The sequence below is a fragment of the Aspergillus welwitschiae genome (assembly GCF_003344945.1).
Source record: "Aspergillus welwitschiae strain CBS 139.54b unplaced genomic scaffold BDQ94scaffold_30, whole genome shotgun sequence".
Taxonomy (NCBI): Eukaryota; Fungi; Ascomycota; class Eurotiomycetes; order Eurotiales; family Aspergillaceae; genus Aspergillus; species Aspergillus welwitschiae.
In genome coordinates this window covers 41259-60490 of record NW_020798724.1, presented here as the reverse complement: position 1 = coordinate 60490, position 19232 = coordinate 41259, and the positions used below count along the sequence as shown (strand labels likewise).

At 49.2% G+C, this 19232-nt stretch overlaps 9 protein-coding genes across 9 annotated transcripts; 4 read left to right on the top strand and 5 right to left on the bottom strand.

The window, feature by feature from the left end:
• The first annotated feature begins 106 nt into the window (after nucleotides 1-106).
• BDQ94DRAFT_148817 (uncharacterized protein) lies at nucleotides 107-721 on the top strand. Its single transcript, XM_026767258.1, has 2 exons — nucleotides 107-171; nucleotides 253-721. Coding segments are annotated over exons 1-2 (438 nt in total). The 5' UTR covers nucleotides 107-169; the 3' UTR covers nucleotides 689-721.
• A 1876-nt stretch (nucleotides 722-2597) lies between these two features.
• Nucleotides 2598-3656, top strand: BDQ94DRAFT_172999 (NAD(P)/FAD-dependent oxidoreductase; the record flags this gene model as incomplete). Its single annotated transcript, XM_026772072.1, has 2 exons — nucleotides 2598-2995; nucleotides 3062-3656. 2 exons carry the CDS (start codon nucleotides 2598-2600, stop codon nucleotides 3654-3656), a joined length of 993 nt encoding a protein of 330 aa, XP_026623325.1.
• A 614-nt stretch (nucleotides 3657-4270) lies between these two features.
• BDQ94DRAFT_172998 (uncharacterized protein) lies at nucleotides 4271-4925 on the bottom strand (the record flags this gene model as incomplete). Its single annotated transcript, XM_026772071.1, has 2 exons — nucleotides 4271-4672; nucleotides 4731-4925. The coding sequence occupies 2 exons, from the start codon at nucleotides 4923-4925 to the stop codon at nucleotides 4271-4273; spliced, it is 597 nt and encodes a 198-aa protein (XP_026623324.1).
• Nucleotides 4926-6050: 1125 nt separating this feature from the next.
• BDQ94DRAFT_172997 (uncharacterized protein) lies at nucleotides 6051-6638 on the bottom strand (the record flags this gene model as incomplete). Its single annotated transcript, XM_026772070.1, has 1 exon — nucleotides 6051-6638. One exon carries the CDS (start codon nucleotides 6636-6638, stop codon nucleotides 6051-6053), a length of 588 nt encoding a protein of 195 aa, XP_026623323.1.
• Nucleotides 6639-7743: 1105 nt separating this feature from the next.
• Nucleotides 7744-9567, bottom strand: BDQ94DRAFT_172996 (MDR family MFS transporter; the record flags this gene model as incomplete). Its single annotated transcript, XM_026772069.1, has 2 exons — nucleotides 7744-9163; nucleotides 9218-9567. 2 exons carry the CDS (start codon nucleotides 9565-9567, stop codon nucleotides 7744-7746), a joined length of 1770 nt encoding a protein of 589 aa, XP_026623322.1.
• Nucleotides 9568-11307: 1740 nt separating this feature from the next.
• Nucleotides 11308-13432, top strand: BDQ94DRAFT_181611 (homeobox and C2H2 transcription factor; the record flags this gene model as incomplete). Its single annotated transcript, XM_026773931.1, has 1 exon — nucleotides 11308-13432. One exon carries the CDS (start codon nucleotides 11308-11310, stop codon nucleotides 13282-13284), a length of 1977 nt encoding a protein of 658 aa, XP_026623321.1. The 3' UTR covers nucleotides 13285-13432.
• Nucleotides 13433-14306: 874 nt separating this feature from the next.
• On the top strand, nucleotides 14307-14976 carry BDQ94DRAFT_148815 (Ribonuclease/ribotoxin). The gene is made up of 2 exons (XM_026767257.1): nucleotides 14307-14386; nucleotides 14448-14976. The coding sequence occupies exons 1-2, from the start codon at nucleotides 14372-14374 to the stop codon at nucleotides 14838-14840; spliced, it is 408 nt and encodes a 135-aa protein (XP_026623320.1). The 5' UTR covers nucleotides 14307-14371; the 3' UTR covers nucleotides 14841-14976.
• Nucleotides 14977-15083: 107 nt separating this feature from the next.
• BDQ94DRAFT_148814 (uncharacterized protein) lies at nucleotides 15084-16470 on the bottom strand. Its single transcript, XM_026767256.1, has one exon. It carries the CDS (start codon nucleotides 16454-16456, stop codon nucleotides 15122-15124), a length of 1335 nt encoding a protein of 444 aa, XP_026623319.1. The 5' UTR covers nucleotides 16457-16470; the 3' UTR covers nucleotides 15084-15121.
• Nucleotides 16471-17559: 1089 nt separating this feature from the next.
• Nucleotides 17560-18867, bottom strand: BDQ94DRAFT_148811 (SDR family oxidoreductase). The gene is made up of 4 exons (XM_026767255.1): nucleotides 18381-18867; nucleotides 18222-18329; nucleotides 18009-18165; nucleotides 17560-17953 (listed from the first exon to the last, which is right to left on the bottom strand). The coding sequence occupies exons 1-4, from the start codon at nucleotides 18686-18688 to the stop codon at nucleotides 17768-17770; spliced, it is 759 nt and encodes a 252-aa protein (XP_026623318.1). The 5' UTR covers nucleotides 18689-18867; the 3' UTR covers nucleotides 17560-17767.
• Between the last annotated feature and the right edge of the window lie 365 nt (nucleotides 18868-19232).

Sequence of the window (19232 nt, the reverse complement as noted above, 5' to 3'; positions counted from 1 at the left end):
GGTTACATCAAAGTTCGTCGAATCCCTGCAACAGTGCTGCCTAAAGAGTGTATCCAAGCTTATTTAATGACGATTTGACCCCTATCTTTGCACCCCGTCAAGGACTACGAATCCCTCCACCAAGACACCACACCCATACACCTGAACCTGCGAGATCACCGTCCCCTTCATGTAATCCTACCATATTATCCCTACTGTCAAACTCTAAGCGCAGTATATTACGGTTACTGACGTTTCACTAACACTTGATAGGCCCCAACTAATGACCATGGAGAAGCATCCTGAGACAACGCCAGAAAGCGACCGCAACGAGAAAGGTGTGGAGATGAAAGATGTGGAGATGAAAGAAGGAGGGACAGAGGAAGACCAGGGGGGTGAAAATGAATGGGTTGAGCGGTGTCACCACCCGGACGAGATGACCGTTGGCGGATATGCCTTCCACATCAAGCATGGGGTGCCCCAGGAGCACCGAGATGAATTATGGAAATTATGGGATATAGAAAACTTCACATACGAGGATATTCCGGAGCACCTGAAAGTCTATGAGTTTACTCCGGAGGAATATGAAGACTTAGAGAGAGAGGAGCCAGATTTTAGGCGTGGAACCGTTTTGGGCGCTGGCCAGGATGACGAGGACAAGGACGAGGACAAGGACGAGGATCAAGAATGCTTGCCAGGGAAGCCTTGAAGTGATATGACATGCTTTTGTATCCACCCGATATTTTTGGGGGTTGAAAGTCTGATTCTACAAGCTTAGTATCCGCCGTTACGCAAGGGTTACGGATGAAGTGTCAAAGAAAGAGTTTTTCAAACGGATCCTAACATGATGAGTTCCAGATAGAGGTTGAAATGGAAGCATGATACATTGCCACCAGCGACTTTGAGAGGTGCCAGCTTATTTTAATCCTAGGCAATACTGCATTAAGCTGTACAATCCTTTATTCAAGTAGAATTCTCTATTTGTACGAGGTTTCGTTGTGCCTCGTGGCTGACTTACCTTTAGAATCCTTCTTGTTTCACGAAGCGCCGGCCTGTAGAAGTAGACCGTCTCGTCCCATACTCGATATATTTCTATGCAGCTAGTCTTGTAGCTTAGATGATCGCAATTGTCCAAGATATATTACGTTTAAGCAACTATAAAAAATTATATTTCTACATAAATGTGATAGAAAGCGCTGAGGCCCTGGCCTATCAGGGCATGCTGTAGAAAATCCAGATGCCACCCTCCGTTGTATGAGGTCAATAAAATAGTCTCGGATTGCGGAGCACTATAAGAATCCTTCGGAAGATAGAACAAGCACATACGACCACAGGGTGTGGAAAACAGGGCTTCCCGTCCGCTCAGCCGTACTTAAGCCACACGCCGGGAGGTTAGTAGTTGGGTGGGTGACCACCAGCGAATCCCTTCTGTTGTATGTTTTTGCATTTTTGATTATGGATGATAGATACCTTTATTACTCTTTTGTAAAATGTGCTTCCTTCTTGAGGAGGACTCGTTCAGGGCTCAGAACGGCATTAGTGTTGGCTGGGTCATCGTATTGACCGAAACTGAACCAGTGTAAGCTGCCCTTCGGCTGCCAGAAAGCCGCATAGAACGATAAAGCTGGAACTGCTCATAGATCCAGGTTTCTGAGCGGCGGTGTGACAGCAATTTCAATGTCAGAGGCAATCAATCCATAGAGAATCCATAACTTAGTATCATGGAACGGTTTTCAATCTTGCTGAATACATTAATGGACTGATAGGTAGTTAGTATGCCGCATTGACCAGCCACGGAAGTGATCGACAGCATCCGCAGTCAAGTTGCGTGTGCCTGATTCCGGCTGTGACTTCCGATAGGCCCGCTGGTATAATACTGGAAGCACGCTGCATATGTCATCTGCGCCGGGAGACTAGCCTGCGGACGTCGGCTGTAATTCAAGTCGCTTCCCCGGCCATATATGCGTATCGGCTCCACCGAGTGCTACCGACTATTGCCGCTCAATCCCTGTCAACTTCCATGATTGGCCATCGCTATGACCACGTTGCGCTCGGGGGGCAGATCATTCCATTGTTCCAGAGGCGAAAAGTCGTAATGCTAGCAGTAGTGGAGGGGTTCGCTATGGTATCTGTGCTGTATTGGTTGGAGCGAAATGCCATTATTCCAAAGGCCAGCTCAAGTTCTGGAGTCTAGAATGGTACCCCCTTGGGTAAGAGACCAATATGTACAATAGTCTCTGTTTTTTGTGAAGCACAAGGCGGCTGTTGTGGCTATCTTCTCTGGAATACCAGAGGTGACGGTAGATCCTCATCATGTGCATCTTTACCTACAAATAACGGACCGGCTTTGACTAGCTCGACCCTACTTGACAGGGGTGCGTGCAGCCTTTAATGCCTCAGTTCTTTGTTCTTCCTGCAAGGCTTAGATTCACTGTCAGAAATTAGAGCAACTTTTAGTTTCCCCAACAGCCTTTGACAACCCCGCCCCCATTCACCCCACTAACAGACCGGTTCATGCCAACATTTAAAGCGATAGTCCAACCCTGGTGATTATCTCACTCACCACAGGTTACCCCCGCAGTTGACACACGGAAGCAAAATCACCCAACAAAATCAACATGCCTGCTGATACTGTTGACGTTCTCATTATTGGCGGCGGCCCCGCTGGGTTGACAGCTGCTCTCACTCTTGCGCGTCAATTGCACACAGCTGTCTTCTTCGATAACCAGTCCTACCGCAATGGCAATTCCCCCTTCGTGCACATGATCCCAACATGGGACCACAAAGATCCTGCTCAATTCCGTGAGCAGGCTCGCCAGGAGATCCTATCAAATTACTCCACTATTCGCTTGGAGAATACAAGCATCGAAAAGGCAGAAAAAGGAGATGACGGGCTTTTCAGAGTAACCGACGCGAATGGGCATTCTTGGCAAGGAAGAAAATTGATCCTTGCCACTGGATCCCAGGACATTTTCCCACCCATCCCCGGCTATGCTGAAGCCTGGGGAAAGCGCATGTAAGCTCGCCAGCACTCACCGTTCCCTCTCATTGCTCCAAAGCTTCAACTGACTCTGCCGTGTAGCTTCCACTGCCTCTTCTGCAAAGGCTACGAGGACCGCAACGCAAAACGGGCAGGCGTCCTCGCCATACAGTCTGCCGCAAATGTGCCGATGGCGATGCATCAAGCGGAAAATGCTGCGCAACTGGCCGAACAGGTTACCATCTATACCAATGGACAAGAGGCCCTTGAGTCCCAATTGGCTGCCACATTGGCCACTCAGGGCAGCAATACTGTGTTCAAGGTTGATAACCGTGAAATAACCGGTCTGGCACTCAGCGGGGATGATCTGAGTACTCCGGTCTCCATTCAGGTCCAGCTTGCCGATGGTAGCCAGGTCGAAGAGGCTTTTCTCGTGCATAATCCTAACACGCAGGTCAAGAGTACGTTTGCTACTCAGTTGGGTCTGGACCTGGCACCCAGCTTTGTCCCTGGTACGGGCGATATAGCTGCTGCAGCGCCTTTCCATCAGACCAGCATTCGGGGCGTGTTTGCTGCAGGTGACTGTATCACCCCGTATAAGGTGGTTGCGGGTGCCATTTCTAGTGGATGCAATGCGGCTGTTGCGGCTTCGGCACAATTGCTAGCAGAAAAGCATGGTCATCAGCCACTCTTTTGAATGTTTGTTTCGGGGCCGTTATAGGTAGTATTGAGAAGGTTATTTGTTTTGAGTATGAAGCCATTTCTGGAAGAAGAATATATATGAAGGTTATTCAAGAATAGTCCAGATAATAATATGTTGTGCGAAGGTGTGGTGCGTCCTTTTTGTATTTCGTTTTCTGTGTCATGCACGGTTGCCATACGATGTTGATGCTGCTCTACTGAAGTCGAGCAGCACAAGCTATCGATTGATTGTCGACATGCTATCATCTATCATACTGTTTCCTACCAGAAGCTGAGGTTCAGGATTCAGAAGGCTCTATGAGGAGATCAGGCACGCTGCGGTGACTTGGTTCTTATTTGCAGGGTCCACTATTGAGGTGGCCAAATAGATGGGCAATGAAATCGGCGGTGTACGTAAAGCTGCATTCATGAAATGATATTACTAGCGCGCTACTGCTGTCTAATCCTTTGACCATATTATACTTCGCCCATTTCATATGAGCATGGCACATTATCAGTTCCAAGTCATGTACATCAAAATAAACTTTTGGTATTATGATTACATAACCCCATATACTCTCTTAACAACGAAAGACTATCTTCATAAGAAAGCCCTCTAAGATAGATAAATCAATAGCAAGCATTGCTATTCATACCAGAAACATATCCTTGCGTCCATTTGGCAGCCACAACGTTCGCATCTCTCCATGCGACCCGAGAACTCTGCCAATCCAGCGTCTTACCCACCTCAACTTTCCGGAGTGTTTCTGTAGCGGCCGTGAGATCATCCGCAATGAAAAATAGCCTCGTACTGAGGATACTTTCTTGGCAGTTGGTGGTTATAAGTTCCGTTATCGTCTCAACATCCATCTCCACGCAAGGCGAGCAGAACATGTCGTCGACCGGGGGAATAGTGGCTGATTCGAGAGTCAAGGAATCGAGGTCGAAGAATAAGTAGGTGTCTAAGAGAATCAGGACCCGTGGAAGACTTTGGTCACTCGTGTATGCTTCGTTAAGAATATCAGAGAGCATCTGAAGGGTATTGTTAGCACGTAAGTGACTGTGTTGGAGACGGTTGAGTAAGTCTTACGTGTGGAGGGATGGATTCCTCCATGCAGACGACGCACACCAGTTGCTCGAGTGGATCAATCGGTGGTGGGATGATCGACATCCTTCTTTTCGTCTGGATAGTCAGACTGCGAGTCGGTTCTACAGGGACTGGTGTCACCTGGTTGGAAGCGGAGCCGTTTGGCTTCGTTAGAATGGGTAAGTTATTGGTAGACATCTTGTTGTTGTTAGGTTCATAATGCTGCATGAGGACCAGGTGTTGGTTCTTTAAACCTGATCATCTGCAGACGAGGGACAAAGGGGTCGGAATCTCCCAGTACATGGTGGTAGCGATTGAAGAAGTGGGATAAAGAAGACTACCTGCGAAAATGAGTCTGAGATTTTTTCTCCATCAAGACTCCCCCCGTCTTTCATGCGGGACTTGCCTTTGCGACAAGCAGAAAAGGCATGGATACCATTGACATGTTGGCGATTCTCGCAAGATGCCCCGTTGGCTACTTTGAGCTTTCCTGTTAGGTCCTCGCCATGACCCTAGGCTCAAAGGAGTCACCACGGATTCACAAGGAATAACACGGTCTCTTATTTATCACCATGAGAGATAAGAATAATGAGGACATGACAAGGCTTGAAGAAACAAAAGAGTTATTTGTGCATTGGGGGGCTTTTGCATAAATTGTCATGATTTCCATGAACTGTGTAGGCCTACCACAGAGCAAGTTCAATGGCTGATCGTGACAGGGTGTCACAGAAGAAGTCACACGAACACGCGGGGCAGAAAAGGTTCATCGGGATGAATCCGGTGCCATCGCTCGGTCACAATGGCTGCCCTATGATGAGAAAGCTTTTTCCATTCATATCATTTATTATAGGGAAGACCTGACAAGACAAGGAAGTTTCCTTTCCCAATCACGACGCCAGGATGAGGTGGTAGAACCAGATGTAGAGTTGATTGAATCCTGAAACCAATCGGTGTGCCATCACTTTAGTATACGCGGATTTGATGGTGTTGAAGGAGAGAGTTATTACTATCGATGGTGGGATTAGTGGTTTATGATTAATGGGATAGGGACGAGATTTTTTCTGTCTAGTAAAACGTTCTGACGCTTTGCAAGATTATCAATATTGTCTCAAGATAGCTAAACATGAATACCAGAGCATGGAAGTCTCACAAAAGATCGATAATATGCAAGTAGACACGGCGGAGAAATCATAACATGAGAATTTGCTGTATCCACTTCTCTCTTCCCTTCTCCCACCATCATTTGTCCCTTTCAATAGCCATATTACTATTCCAAAACCCCACAGAAACAAAAAAACAATCTCGGACACAAAGTTCAAACTGCTAATCAGATTCATCTGAATCCAGCCAAGCCATGCCCAACGATTCAATCGAGATAGGATCCCAAGCATAGAGCTCCCTAATATCCGGGTCGAGACGTGTATCCGGCTTAAAGTTGAGAGGAACGGAGAGCATCCACTGCTTCACAATGCCACAGTCGTTGTAATCATCGAAAATGTTCCGTTCGTTGAACCAGAACTGTTCCACTGCAAGCTCTTCATCCTCGGCTGCATTGCCCGTCGCCATCTTTTCCCGGTATAATCGCAAATGCGTGCCCATCGCTATGACACCATGTAGTGGTTGAAGACCCGGAAATTTCGCTCGCATGTTTTTGAAGGCGCGAAGCAGCGTTCCAATGTATTTTCTCTCAATTCCTTCCCAGCCTTTGCCCCAATAGTATGAGTTGTCGGGATGACCCCAGCCGAGCCAGAGAATAGTAGTTGGAGGAGTCGCCCAGTACTCCTCCGTTCCGGGAACATCGGAACGGGAATGCTTGAATTTTTTGAATTGCGCGCGAGTTAGGTTAAGTGTGACAGTAGTGACGCTAAAACCATCGGGTAGAACGTTATCAGATGGAGTGGGGGCTGTCATCGTGACTGCTTTCCCTTAGCGTGAGGGCACGTGCATTGGAAAGAAGGCTGGAGTGACGGCAGTGGGAGTCGAATTTATTGCCAAAGTTAAGCCGATGCACTTACATGCACTGACAGGGAGTGAAATGTGAAAGATGAATGGCTGCTCTATATATAGACATTGATTGGGTTATATGGTTCCCATCCAGTGACTGGACTGCCATGTTATTCTCAGTTTTGTAGTGAAGTATGACTTGCTTTTCATAGCAGTGTTGATTGCAATCTATATTTCCAGCCTTAATACTTGGAACTTTCCATATAAGCAATCAGTCTATCAGTCACTGTGATCTTTATCCAAGACAGTTACCTCTTGCATTCTTTGTTTAATAGCCTTGGTTGCTACAGTCATAGCTTTCATTGAATGGGACTTTCCACTAGGTAATGAAGATTCCCGCCTGTTTATGCCATAATGCTAAACCGAAAGATATCTGGGAAACCTAGTAGTCAGTCAGCCTGAGTTAATATAGTGCCCATTCAAAGCCTTAAGGACATATAATGAGGATTTATTCGACCACACTCTGTGCGGTAAGTGGTAATCGCCTACGCAGGCATTGACACATGCGTCATACAGAATTACTGTCCATTCTACTAGAAACCGTCCGATGCCCATCCGAATGCTACTCGCTTTCACCTGCTTTTTGAATGGGCCTTTGTCCGCCTTAACAATGGCCTTTATTTCCCTTGCCACATTCCTTTTATTCATACATTGTTCCTGTGTTATTTTCATTCACAAGTACCATGTACGTGAATCACTTGTACAAATAGGCAGACCAGGATAAGGCAGTTCTGGAATACATCAATGGCGAATATTCACGGCAATACACAAGTAGTCCTGTCGATGGGCAGCGCGGCGTTGGCGGATGCTGGTGCAGCGCTGCCGCTTATTGGTCCTTTGGTCTCTGTTTGGTACAATGAGGAGAGCAGAACTTGACTCCTGTAATTTGGTATGGCCAAGGAAGACCCCTAATTAGCCTTGCTGCATGCCAGTATTTGGCCACATGTTTGTACCCATACAATATGAGTAGCTCTACTCATTTCTACAGAAATAGAAACATTCACTATTTCCCTCACGGGGCTTGTTGATGCGCCATTTCTCCATCCTTCTCCTTCTCCTCCATACTAAACTTGGTATCCAACTCCTTCCGCAACGGAATTTCCTTTTCAACAATAACCAGCAAAAACGCCAGTCCCGCAAAAGCCATTGAAACATACCACACCATCTTAATAGCATCCACATAAACGCTCACCACCTGCGCCCGCGTCACCGCATCTTTAATTGAATTCATAAACGCCTTCGTAGCAGCCTCATATGCCTTCCCATCCCTCAACTGCTCCGCAACACTCGAGTCGCCAACTCTCCCCAACAACGCATTCACTCGATTGTTAAACGCCGCCGTCGGAATTGTCGCACCCCAAATAAGCCCGAAACTGCGAATGAACGCCCACGTCGAAGTAGAGAGCGCCGTATCCGCTTCCGTGAGCGACGCCTGCACAGCAGGAAGAAGGACAGGGAGAGCGAGACCCGTCCCCACCGCGCTGGGGATTTGGTATCCGACCCACTGGCCCGTGCTCGCGTGAGCGTTCAGTAGAGTCAATAACCCGAAACCAATAATCATGAAGGCGAAGCCAGCATGTTGGATGGGACGGTAGCGGCCCAGCTTGGAGAGTAAGCCGCCGGCGATGATAGCAGCGGGGATCATGAACAGGATCGTAGGGAGGAGTTGGACGCCCGAGCGGCTGGGGGACGCGGCGAGGACAGCCTGGAAGTAGACAGGGAGAAAGTACATGACTGCGATAGCAGAGAGGCTGTGCAAGAAGGTGAGGCCGAAGGCCGTGGCGGAGGTGCGGTTAGCGAACAGGTGCAGCGGCATGGTAGGGTTGAGGCAGTACTTCGGGGAAGCTTCATAGAGTAAAAAGAGGGCGAAGCCAGCGAACCCGAGGACTAGAGGGACGATGACGCGGAAGGATGACCAGGGGTATTGGCTGCCGCCCCAGGAAAGGGCGATCAGGACAGAGACCATGGAGAGGACGAAGAGGGTGTTTCCCAGCCAGTCGATGCGTTTCAGGCGCTGCAGGTAGTCGGGGGTGCGATCGGACTTTACGTGGAGGAAAAGGAATAATGTGACCATGGCGGCTCCGCCGATGGGGACGTTGAGGTAGAAGACCCAGCGCCAGGTGGTGTACTGGACGATGAGGCCGCCGAAGAGAGGGCCGAGGGTGGTGCCGATAGCGATGAGACCAAACATGAGGCCTAGGTAGCGGCCTCGTTCGCGGAGGGGGAGCAAATCACAGACGATGATCTCGATGAGTACGTTTATGCCGCCTGCGCCGATGCCTTGGATTAGTCGCCCAGCGATTAGCATGTCGATGTTGCTGGCGCCGCCGGAGAGGCCACTGCCTAGAGTGAAGGTCGCGGTGCTGATGATCATGGGCCATCGGCGACCGTAAATATCGGCGATCTGACCGAATAATGGCTGGAATGCTGTCCTGTAACAATCTTACGTTAGACGAGACACGGTGTGTGTAGTGAGATGTCCGTACTGAGTAAGATAGAATCCATTGACCACCCATACATAAAGACTGGCACCTCCCAGGTCTTCTGTAATGGTTGGCAGAGCAGTGGAGGTGATGGTCGCCTCCAACGAAGTTAAGAGCCCAGAGAGCGCGAGTGCCGCGATGATCGCAAAGAAACGAACGGACTTTTTCGTGGTCGCTGGCTGGGTCCCATTGTCACCGTATCTATTGCTCCGCTTTTTGGCGACTGTCTCCCTAGAGGAGACTTCCCCTGTTGCATGGGGTATGTTGTCTTGCTCTAGCCCAGCGGCGAAGCTTCTTGTGTATATTGCATGGGCGCTGGTGGAGGTGTCGTTCTGCGAAGTCTTGGCAGCCATTGTTTATGAGAGCCAATTATGAGAGCCAAGTCGTGGAAGATATCATGGGCATAAACAGAGACTTTAATTTAGTTGACAGAGCTGTCTGATGGTTACTTGTATAGGTTTGAGATATGGCATGGCTAAAAGCATTCGAGGCATGCGCCTAAAGTAAGCTACGTATAACGCTGCAGGAACCGCATCCTAGGCAACTCGATCAGTCTAGAGCCCTTCAATAAAATCCCAAACAGAATACATAGTCGGCGAAGGCAGTGTTCGAAAAGAGATAATAAGAGTGGAGATGGAACGGATCGTTGGCAAATCGCCCGGGTAATTTGCAATCTACAGATCCGGCGGGTCAGAAACAATGGGGCAACGGATGATGACAGGATCCGGGAGAAATGAAAAGGATGAGGGCGGAGTCGCCCAGATCCGAGCCGAGCAAGAACGGATGATGGATGATCTGTTGGATCGAAGTCAGAAAGCATATGAAGACTACGACGAAACCAACAATTCGACTGGCAAAGACCGCGATTTTCAACCTCCTCCAGCATCCATTTCAAACTGCGTGTCTGGATACTGGACTTTAAAGTTCCACCGGTGGTCCGTCGCAGGCGAAACGTGCTCCAACTGATGTCCAATGTCCTGAATCCTTGACCTTTCACCTGCTCACCACTCCCTATCGAACACATCCGTAGACAGGATGTAATATTCCACGCCCAAACATGGCCGTTTCAGGAGCCCGCCAGCAATTGAGAATGTTGGAACAGGTGGCCCGAGACATAGTACTGCACTTTCGATTCATCCGAAACGCCAGGACCCAGTACATGATGGAACACGGACCCGCTCAGGCGAGGATGACCTTCCAGACATCACATAGCTGTAGCCATCCCTGTGTATCCCAAAGCCGCCTAGACCCTCCTCGACTACTAGACAGAATCCGGGTACCATTAGACAGAGTAACGTTTGATTCAACCGCTGCCTCTCCTATGGGCGGCCCGTAGTATAGCCCCGGAGCCAGCTCAGTGGCATTGTGCTGCCCACTCTTTGCAGTCAAGTTACGCCGCAGGTAGACTGGACAAGATTATTGAAGGAAATAAAGGTATGAGGAGGAGCGTGTGTTGGAAGAAAAGATGGTATCTACCCATTGTACACATAGAAAAAGTCGAAGGCATGCTTTGGGTGCTGGTACAGCTGCCCACCAAATCTGGGGGGCTTTACCGCCCTGCAGACCGCTCCAGGCGGCAGAAATTAGCGAACCTCGTCGCAAAACCCCCGGATTTACGCGGAGATAAGAAAAAACAGTTTGCAAGAAAACCAGCTGGGAATCTGTTGGTTTTGGCGGTGATGGAGAGCAGTATACTGGGGAGTGTTATTGCAGCCTCAGGCCTCAAGGCAGGATTTGCGCTCATCCACCTCTCCAGGAAAGAACCCCCCCCAACTTAACTGCAGAGAGTGGGAATCCAGCTTGTATAAAACTCTTCACTTCATTTTCCCTTTACGGGGGAGCTGGAGTGTTTCAGTGTCTCTGCCCCGACGTTGCCTCAAGTCCCCGACCGAGTCCGGCCGCAGATTGCGAGTTGACTCACCCCGCCGCGCGGAGTGAGATATCGCGTATATCGCTCTCCACCCCCTGCCGCTTTTTGAATCGTTATTCCCACGAATCATTACATGCTGCTGTGTGCATTTTATTGTTCCTGATCTTTCGATCCTCATCTATCGGCAGGAATCAGCTTCTCATCCGGAAACATACCGTATTTAATGGTCAAGTCAGACCTCCATGAGCCACCGTTCAGCTACTCCTCTCACCCGTGGGAGGAAGATGCGGCCCCAAACTACACTGGGCCGGGCGAACATGGGCCCATGGAGCTTGATCCATCGCCAGAAGTTGTATCCTTTGATCTTTTAGGTCTCGAGTATCCAGTCGACGAACGATTCGATGGCAACCAACATACGCCCCATTCACATTGTGCTACAGAGGCTTATGACTCCTTCGGGCAACTAGGTCTAGATTCGTCCGACCTTCGAAATGATCCATTGCAAGATTATGTCAGTGCAGATTGCATTTTGCATGAGTCCAGATATGATGGCAGCTGCCCTGAAGCATGGAGCTTGACGTCTCTAGGTACAGGAGCTTCCATAGGTGAAAGGACCGTTGAAACTTCATCAGCGCCTGTATCCGGTGGCGAATCCGAACAAGGAGTGCGCAAGCGCAATCCTCATTATTATCCCAGAGAGACAGTTCGCATTCTGAGAGGATGGCTTGACCAACGCCAGGAGCGTCCCTATGCCACTAAAGAAGAGCGAGAGGAGCTTCTGCAACGCACAGGATTGACGCGAACTCAGTTGCGCAACTGGCTTGCAAACACCAGACGCCGGGAAAAGGCCCGTTTAGCAACGCAACAACAGGACAAGTTGTTACCATCAAGTGCTATTGACATCCCGCATCAATCTGTGTCACAAATGACACCCTTCGAGCGCTGGAAATATTCCCCGCCTGAACATGAGCCTGCTGCACCGAGCGACATAGCTCAGGCTCTGGCGAGCCTTCCTCCCGAAGCTTACCCCGAACTACCGTTTGGTTCGTTAGACTCCACATCACATTCATTAGCCTCTGGAGTCAGCCAAGATTCTCAATCTGGGCATTGGGACATTTTTCCAACACCATCGGTTGGCAGCCGCGACACTAGTAGATCTTCCAGCTCTAGTATATCCATTGCTTCTGCCTTCTCCCAGCGTTCACTACCACGCTCTAGTTTGCAAGGTCACATCAACTACCGCCGTCATCGCCGCCGCCGCCAGCAGCGAACCAAGGCACCAGCGCTTGCGAACAATCTAGCTGCACGTCACGCTCAAGACCATCGTCGCTTCCAATGTACCTTTTGTACCGATACGTTCAAGACTAAATATGATTGGCAGCGGCATGAAAAGTCCTTGCATTTATCCCTGGAGGAGTGGACCTGCTCGCCCTTTGGTGGTATTGTTTCTTTAGATGGTCACAATGTGTGCGCCTTGTGTCTAGCCATTAACCCAGACGAGAAGCACCTAGAGTTACACGACTATGCTCCATGTCAAGAGAAGAGCCTACGGGAGAGGACTTTCTCCCGAAAGGATCATCTCCACCAGCACCTACGGCTAGTCCACAACGCCAAGTTTGGATCGTGGATGGAGAGTTGGAAGACTAGCATCGATGAGATACGATCAAGATGTGGTTTCTGCGACACGAACTTCAGCACTTGGAAAGAGCGGGTAGAACACCTTGCGACACATTTCAAGGCAGGAATGGACATGCGCCAGTGGCAAGGAGGTTGGGGATTCGAGACGGTCGTGCAGGGACTGGTGGAAAATGCTATGCCACCATATCTGATCGGTCAGGAGCGATTGACAACAAATCCATTTAGTGCCAAATCCGCCAGGGCGCTTGAGACCAGCCTTGAGGCTGATAGCCCCGCTGTTTCAGGGAAAGAATTTGTCGAAGACGTCAACCATTGGCTTGTTCTGGAGCGAGAGCTGGCAGATTATATCAAATGCCAACTGGAGATTGGTGTTGTCCCTTCCGATGCCACATTGCAGTATCTTGCTCGCATGATCGTCTATTCCTGTGATGATCCGTGGAATCAGACCTGTGCAGATAATCTTGTTTGGCTGGGCAACTTGAAGCGAGAGGCTGGAGTTGAAGAATATCTGTCGCGACAGTCGAACATGCAAATTAGCGGCGCAAGTGGCAGTCGTAATTAACATCTTCAACAGGACGTTTTTGATAAGGATCATTTATATGGGCTATCATTGTACTGGCGTTTCGATCCACTGCCTTTATAGAGCATTGAAGCGATTTCATGTTCTATACTCGGTTTATTCAATATTTAATGATTAATAATATTCGGACTACTCTACTTCTCAACAACTATCTACCTCTTATGTTGTTTGAAAGTATTGGAACATTAAGTACGACACAAGCGTGAAAATGAACCTGCGGACTACCCAGATCAATCCAGAATAAGTATACATCTAAGACTTTTTGGTTTGTCAGAAAAATGTGGAGAGAAAATTCTTCCTCAGTTACGCCGCTCTCTATTTGCTGCCGCAGCGCCCCCTGAAGCACTCCTAAATGAACGTATATACTAGTTAACATGTGATGTCAAATCCAATTTATGCCAAACGCATGGCGTGTATTGTCCCCAGAGTACCATGACTACGCCAACAACATTGAAGCTTTCGACAGAAAACTTAATACATATTCTGCGTGGGAAATCCAAAAATATATAATAGGTTCTGAGTCAGGATGCAGATTAACTCGCGAGGACCGCAATCCTTCAAGCACCATTGATCAAGTACCAGCTGATAAGCGAAGTCTTAACTCCAATCCTTCTCTCACCGGCCTTTGGCAACAATTGTTGGTTCGGTCACCTCCGTGCCAAAGTTATCGGCCGCCATTGGGAGATCCGTTGGAGTTCCTGACGGGTGGAGGCCGCTAAGCAATCTAGGGTCTCGGATGGAATGCCCTGACGGGTGAAGATCGGCAGACCCTGGAACCTGTGGCTGCCGCGACTGGAAGAACGTGCCAGGAACGATAGTATCTTATCGGCTGCTCCGGATGCAATGTAACCTCGGAGTTGGGAGTCCTGCCGTCTGCCGTGTTGGCTGTCCACTCATGACCTTAGAGATAGGAGGCCTCCGACTAGATGACCCTGCAAGAAGAGCGGAAATGGAGGGATAAATAGGTCCTCTTGGCCCGGGGTGTTGGGATTTCGGACCCATCCGCTCTACATCCATCAATCCCCTCTGTAAATAGGTCGAGGCGATAGACAAAATACACACAGTCACCATGGTTCAGTTCAAGGTACGGACCGATGATCACCGCCGGCGGGAGATTATGGAGCTAAACTAGGAATCTCAATCAGACCATTATCGCCCTTCTCCCCCTCTTTCTTTCCACCTCGCTCGCTTCTCCCTCCGCAAGGAACAACCTTGAGAGCCGTGAAAGCTGCGAGTATACCTGCGGAAGCACCTGCTACTGGGCCAGCGATGTTAGCGCAGCCCAGGCCAAGGGATACTCGCTTTACCAGTCTGGGGACACTATCGACGACTACCCGCACGAGTACCATGACTATGAGGGCTTCGATTTCCCTGTTAGCGGCACCTACTACGAATACCCTATCATGAGCGATTTTGATGTTTACGATGGAGGCTCCCCTGGAGCGGATCGTGTGATTTTTAACGGAGACGATGAATTGGCGGGTGTGATTACGCATACGGGCGCAAGTGGTGATGACTTTGTGGCTTGCTCTTCTTAGGGGGTGGGTGCGATGTAGATAGAGTGGTATCTCATGAAATGTTATGTGAATGTGAGCGACAAAGATTTCTATAGTGTAGAGGGTGGAGATGCAATTTCATCATCAGGGAGTAGACTTAGAGTGGGTATAGTAGTTTATTAGACAGATGGGGACGACTAATTTGCGGTCGCATTACTTTCGTTGACCTAGGCGATTGGGTGAACTACATAGTGGACAGTCTTTTGCACAATAACGCGCCTGTTATGTTGATATTCAATGTTATCACTGGAGAGGGGACACTACTACTGTCTAGATGGCGTCAGCCTCACTGGAATTTGCGCATCCTCCTTCAGCCCCTCCCAGCGGCTCTTATACACACGACCCTCCTTCATCACTCCAAGAACACATTCCTCCGGACGGTCGAAAATAGTGACATCCTCGAGCGGATTCTTATTCAGAAAAAGTATGTCCGCCAGAAATCCCTCTTTGATTTGTCCAATCCGCTCCTCCTGGCCCATCATCTTCGCAGGGTTGATGGTCGCGCTCTGCAGGACGGCCAACGGACTGAGAACCTGCGCTCTGAGCGCAAACTCCCCCGTCTGCGCTATTCCTAGAGGACCAAGAAGGTCGCTTCCGTAGCAGAGGGTGACTCCCGCATCCGACGCGATTTTCAAGCTCTGCATGCCAGCACTCAGAACCTCCGTATTCTTCGCCTGTCCGTCGGCGGGAAGATACCCCCTCCAGCGTTCAGAATCCATTTGGGCGTATGAGATAAGTGTTGGAGTCAAGTAGATACCCCGCTCAGCCATGATCTTAGCGACTTCCTCGGTAATAAAATTGCCATGTTCGATTCCCTTCACGCCATTGTTGATACAATGCATAATCGCCTTCGGCGTGTAGGCATGTGCAGTAACATAAGTACCCGCATTTTCAGCACATTCCACCATAGCCTGGATCTCGGCTTTAGTAAACTGCAATTGGTCCAACCGATCTGTCGGGGTCGAGACACCGCCGGAGCCCATGATCTTGATGAAATCAGCGCCCGAGCGAATCTCCTCGCGGACGGCTGTCATGCATTCAGGCACCCCATTGCAAATGCGCCCGAGGCCGTTGGTATGTCCTCCACAGCATTGTACGTGGTCGTGCGCGGCGCGAATATCTCCGTGGCCTCCTGCCTGCGACAGGGCGTGACCGGCAATGAATAATCTTGGTCCGGCGAACACGCCGTCTTCAATTGCTTGTTTCAAGGCTAGCTGAGCACCTCCGCAGTCGCGTACACTCGTGAACCCGCGATGGAGCATTTGGGCGGCGACGTACGGCTGTCGCAGGAGGGATACATCGTTGAAATTCCCAAATGCCATGGAGAGATCTCTGAAGCCGGGAACGGCGACAAAGTGCACGTGGGCGTCGAATAGGCCAGGGCAAATGTACATGCCATTACAATTCACAGTTTCATATTTTGGGGGGGTTGGATTTGGCCGAGATGCTGTGACTGAGTGGATCTTCCCATTGTGGACGAGCACATACTGGTTTTCCTTTATTGTACCGTTCACAACGTCAACAACATTGGCGTGGGTAATAATGTATGATGTAGGGTCTGCGCGGAGCCATGGTTTAATATCTGACGTGGAAGCCATGTTGAGATTGGAGGAAACGAGGATTTGAATTGAGGAGAGGAAAGAGGGAGGACTGGAAATATGCAAGGAGGGGAAGCACTGGATGATAATGAGGGGTCGGCAATCGCGGCCGAAGATCGGCGATCAAGATACCAGATAAGCAGATACTGCATCCTCATCAATGCTGCTGAAGAGCCTCGGCAAATGTGCACAACACAGCATCTTGCTATGTTGGGTTCTATGGAACGAATCTTGTTCCATTCCAAGTTCATCTACTCTCTAAACCACCTATTTTAAGGCACCTTTCTGGTTGAGGGTTGTGGCAATATCGGGCCACCGACGTCCAGAGACAATAACATAAACTTGTTAGAACCGCAGCAGACTAGAGATAATAAACGCCAAAAGATAAGAAGACGCAAAAAAGGAGCAGGAACCTAGGAAAAAGCTTCCACCCATTCGCGTACCCACTTCCGGACCCATCCATCTTGAACAACTGGAATGCTTCTTAGTACAGCACTGGATTTGACAGTCTTCTCTGTCGCCGGTAACCCATGTATCGCATCGGTAGCAAGCACGTTCCGATAGAATTTCAGCATACGCATGGCAGAACACACACCAGAAAGCTTCTGCGGCCAAGATGGCGGGCTCGGTGCTCCACCCTTACCGTCTAGGTTTGGGTTGAGTACGTGGTCCGAGCTTGAATTTTGAGAGTCATGTTCAATCTGAATTCGCTGTAGCCATTGCTGAAGTGTGACGGATCTGAGTCTCCGCGTAGTGATGTGCTGTTTCTCGTCGATAATGATATCGTGAACGGCGCGCCTGTTTATAGGATGAAGATTAAGGGGGTGAAAGACATGGAGTGAGGGATTTTCAATCCCAACTGCTTCCCTATCAGCATCGTGGATGGTAGACATTGCGAGGTCAACGAGGGCGCGGGAAAGCAGGTCCGTTGGGATCCAATTAACATGACTGCATCGCTGTCCGAGAGTCAGGAAGGGTGCCCATCTGTATTGATGCGGCAATCAGGCCTGATAACCAGTCGTTTTGGCTCCACACGGATGGACTTTCAACTGCACCTGGAGTATATGTAAGGCGAGCAATAGATATATGCAGGCCAAGGCGGCAATCTAAACTGGTCTTGTTGTGCTCAAGTAGTAACGATGATATCATATGGAGGCGTTATGTAACGCCATGCCATTATATGATGCTATTGACACTGTGCTTCTCCGAAACAGAAAATACTTCCACGCGACCGGAAGCGTACCAACCAGCAATATATATGAACTGAGGAGAACAACATTACTGCCTGTAGGCAGGGAACTTCCTCATGGCTTACCACGGCACCTCTGCCCCATCATATTGGTTTAAACCCTCTGCCTTCTCCCATCCTGGAACGCGAATATTGAAGAACTTCCCGTTATCTGCTTGTGTTGCCGGAAGTATAATATCCAATAGACCTTGCACACTCTGTTCGGCTGTTATATCCGCCCTGTCACCCCCAAGGTCTGTCTTCACCCACTTCCGAAGCGGTTAGCTTCATGAACGCGTCAAGAAACACTGATAGAAAACGTACACCTGGTGAGATTGCAAGAAATGTGAAGCCTTGATCCGCAAAAGACTGCGCATATTGCACAGTAAGCATATTGAGTGCCGCTTTGCTAACTTTGTAAGCTGGCACTGGAAACAGTGCGAATCGGGGTGCCATCGTGATCGAGCCAAGTGTTGTTGATCTGAATTGCGTCAGAACCATAATAAGCCATGTCTGGCCAAACAGATAAATACACACATGTTGATCACTTTCTTCTGGTTTCCGTTCTTGAGGAGTGGTAAGAAGGCACTTGTCACCATATGGGCACTGCTAACGTTGGTATGGAAGACGGTGTCCAGGTTATCCCTACCAAGCGTTAATGGTGCATTTGATAAAAGCATGACAATCACAGCTCACATATTTTCAATACCACCCCGGGTAGAGGGCATTATCCCCGCATTGTTGATTAGGACGTCGAGGCCCTTCCCCGACAACGCGTGTTCAACGGTCGCAACTGCCGTCTGTATACTATTTTTGCTTTCAACATCCATAGGAACAGGATGGATGCGTCCAAAAGACTGCGCAACTAGTCGGTTTAGATCATCGGTTTGGGTGCGTGCCGCGGCAAAGATGACAGAGACTTCGTTGGCGGGTTTGGAAGCCAGTGTACGAGCCATGGCGAGACCAATGCCACGCGAAGCACCTGTGATCAAATAGGATGCCATGGTGAAGGAAATATATAAACAACTAGATTCAACACAAGCCCTGTTGCCCCTTTCTGATTTTCTGTCTCTTCGTCAAGTGCCGGATGGTCGACTATAAATATTGACGGTGGAGACCCGTATACGAAGGTACCCACCGTGAATTGCTTTGAAATCAATGCCAATAGAAAGTAATCGTCGAGGCTATTCGACGAGAAAACGTATAGTTGTATTCTACGAGAAGGGGAAAGATCGATGCTGTAGAATCCTTCGTTAACGTCATTGGGGGCCGTTCGATTTGGTGAGAACCTCGGATTTGTCAGATCGGCTTCTTACAAATCATCCTTGCAGTTCATCAGCCCATATTCGCACAGTCGACGAGATTGCAGCTTTATTATGACATATTGACTATATGTTATCCATTATATCTCGTCCGTGTCTGCTTCGGACACAATCCGAGTCTATTTGCATGGCGCGGCTCAGGCCGTGATCGGCTCCGACCGTGAAGTTTTTCTCAACTCTTTCCAAAAATAACATTCTACCCAAGAAATCTCTTTCGATGCATCCC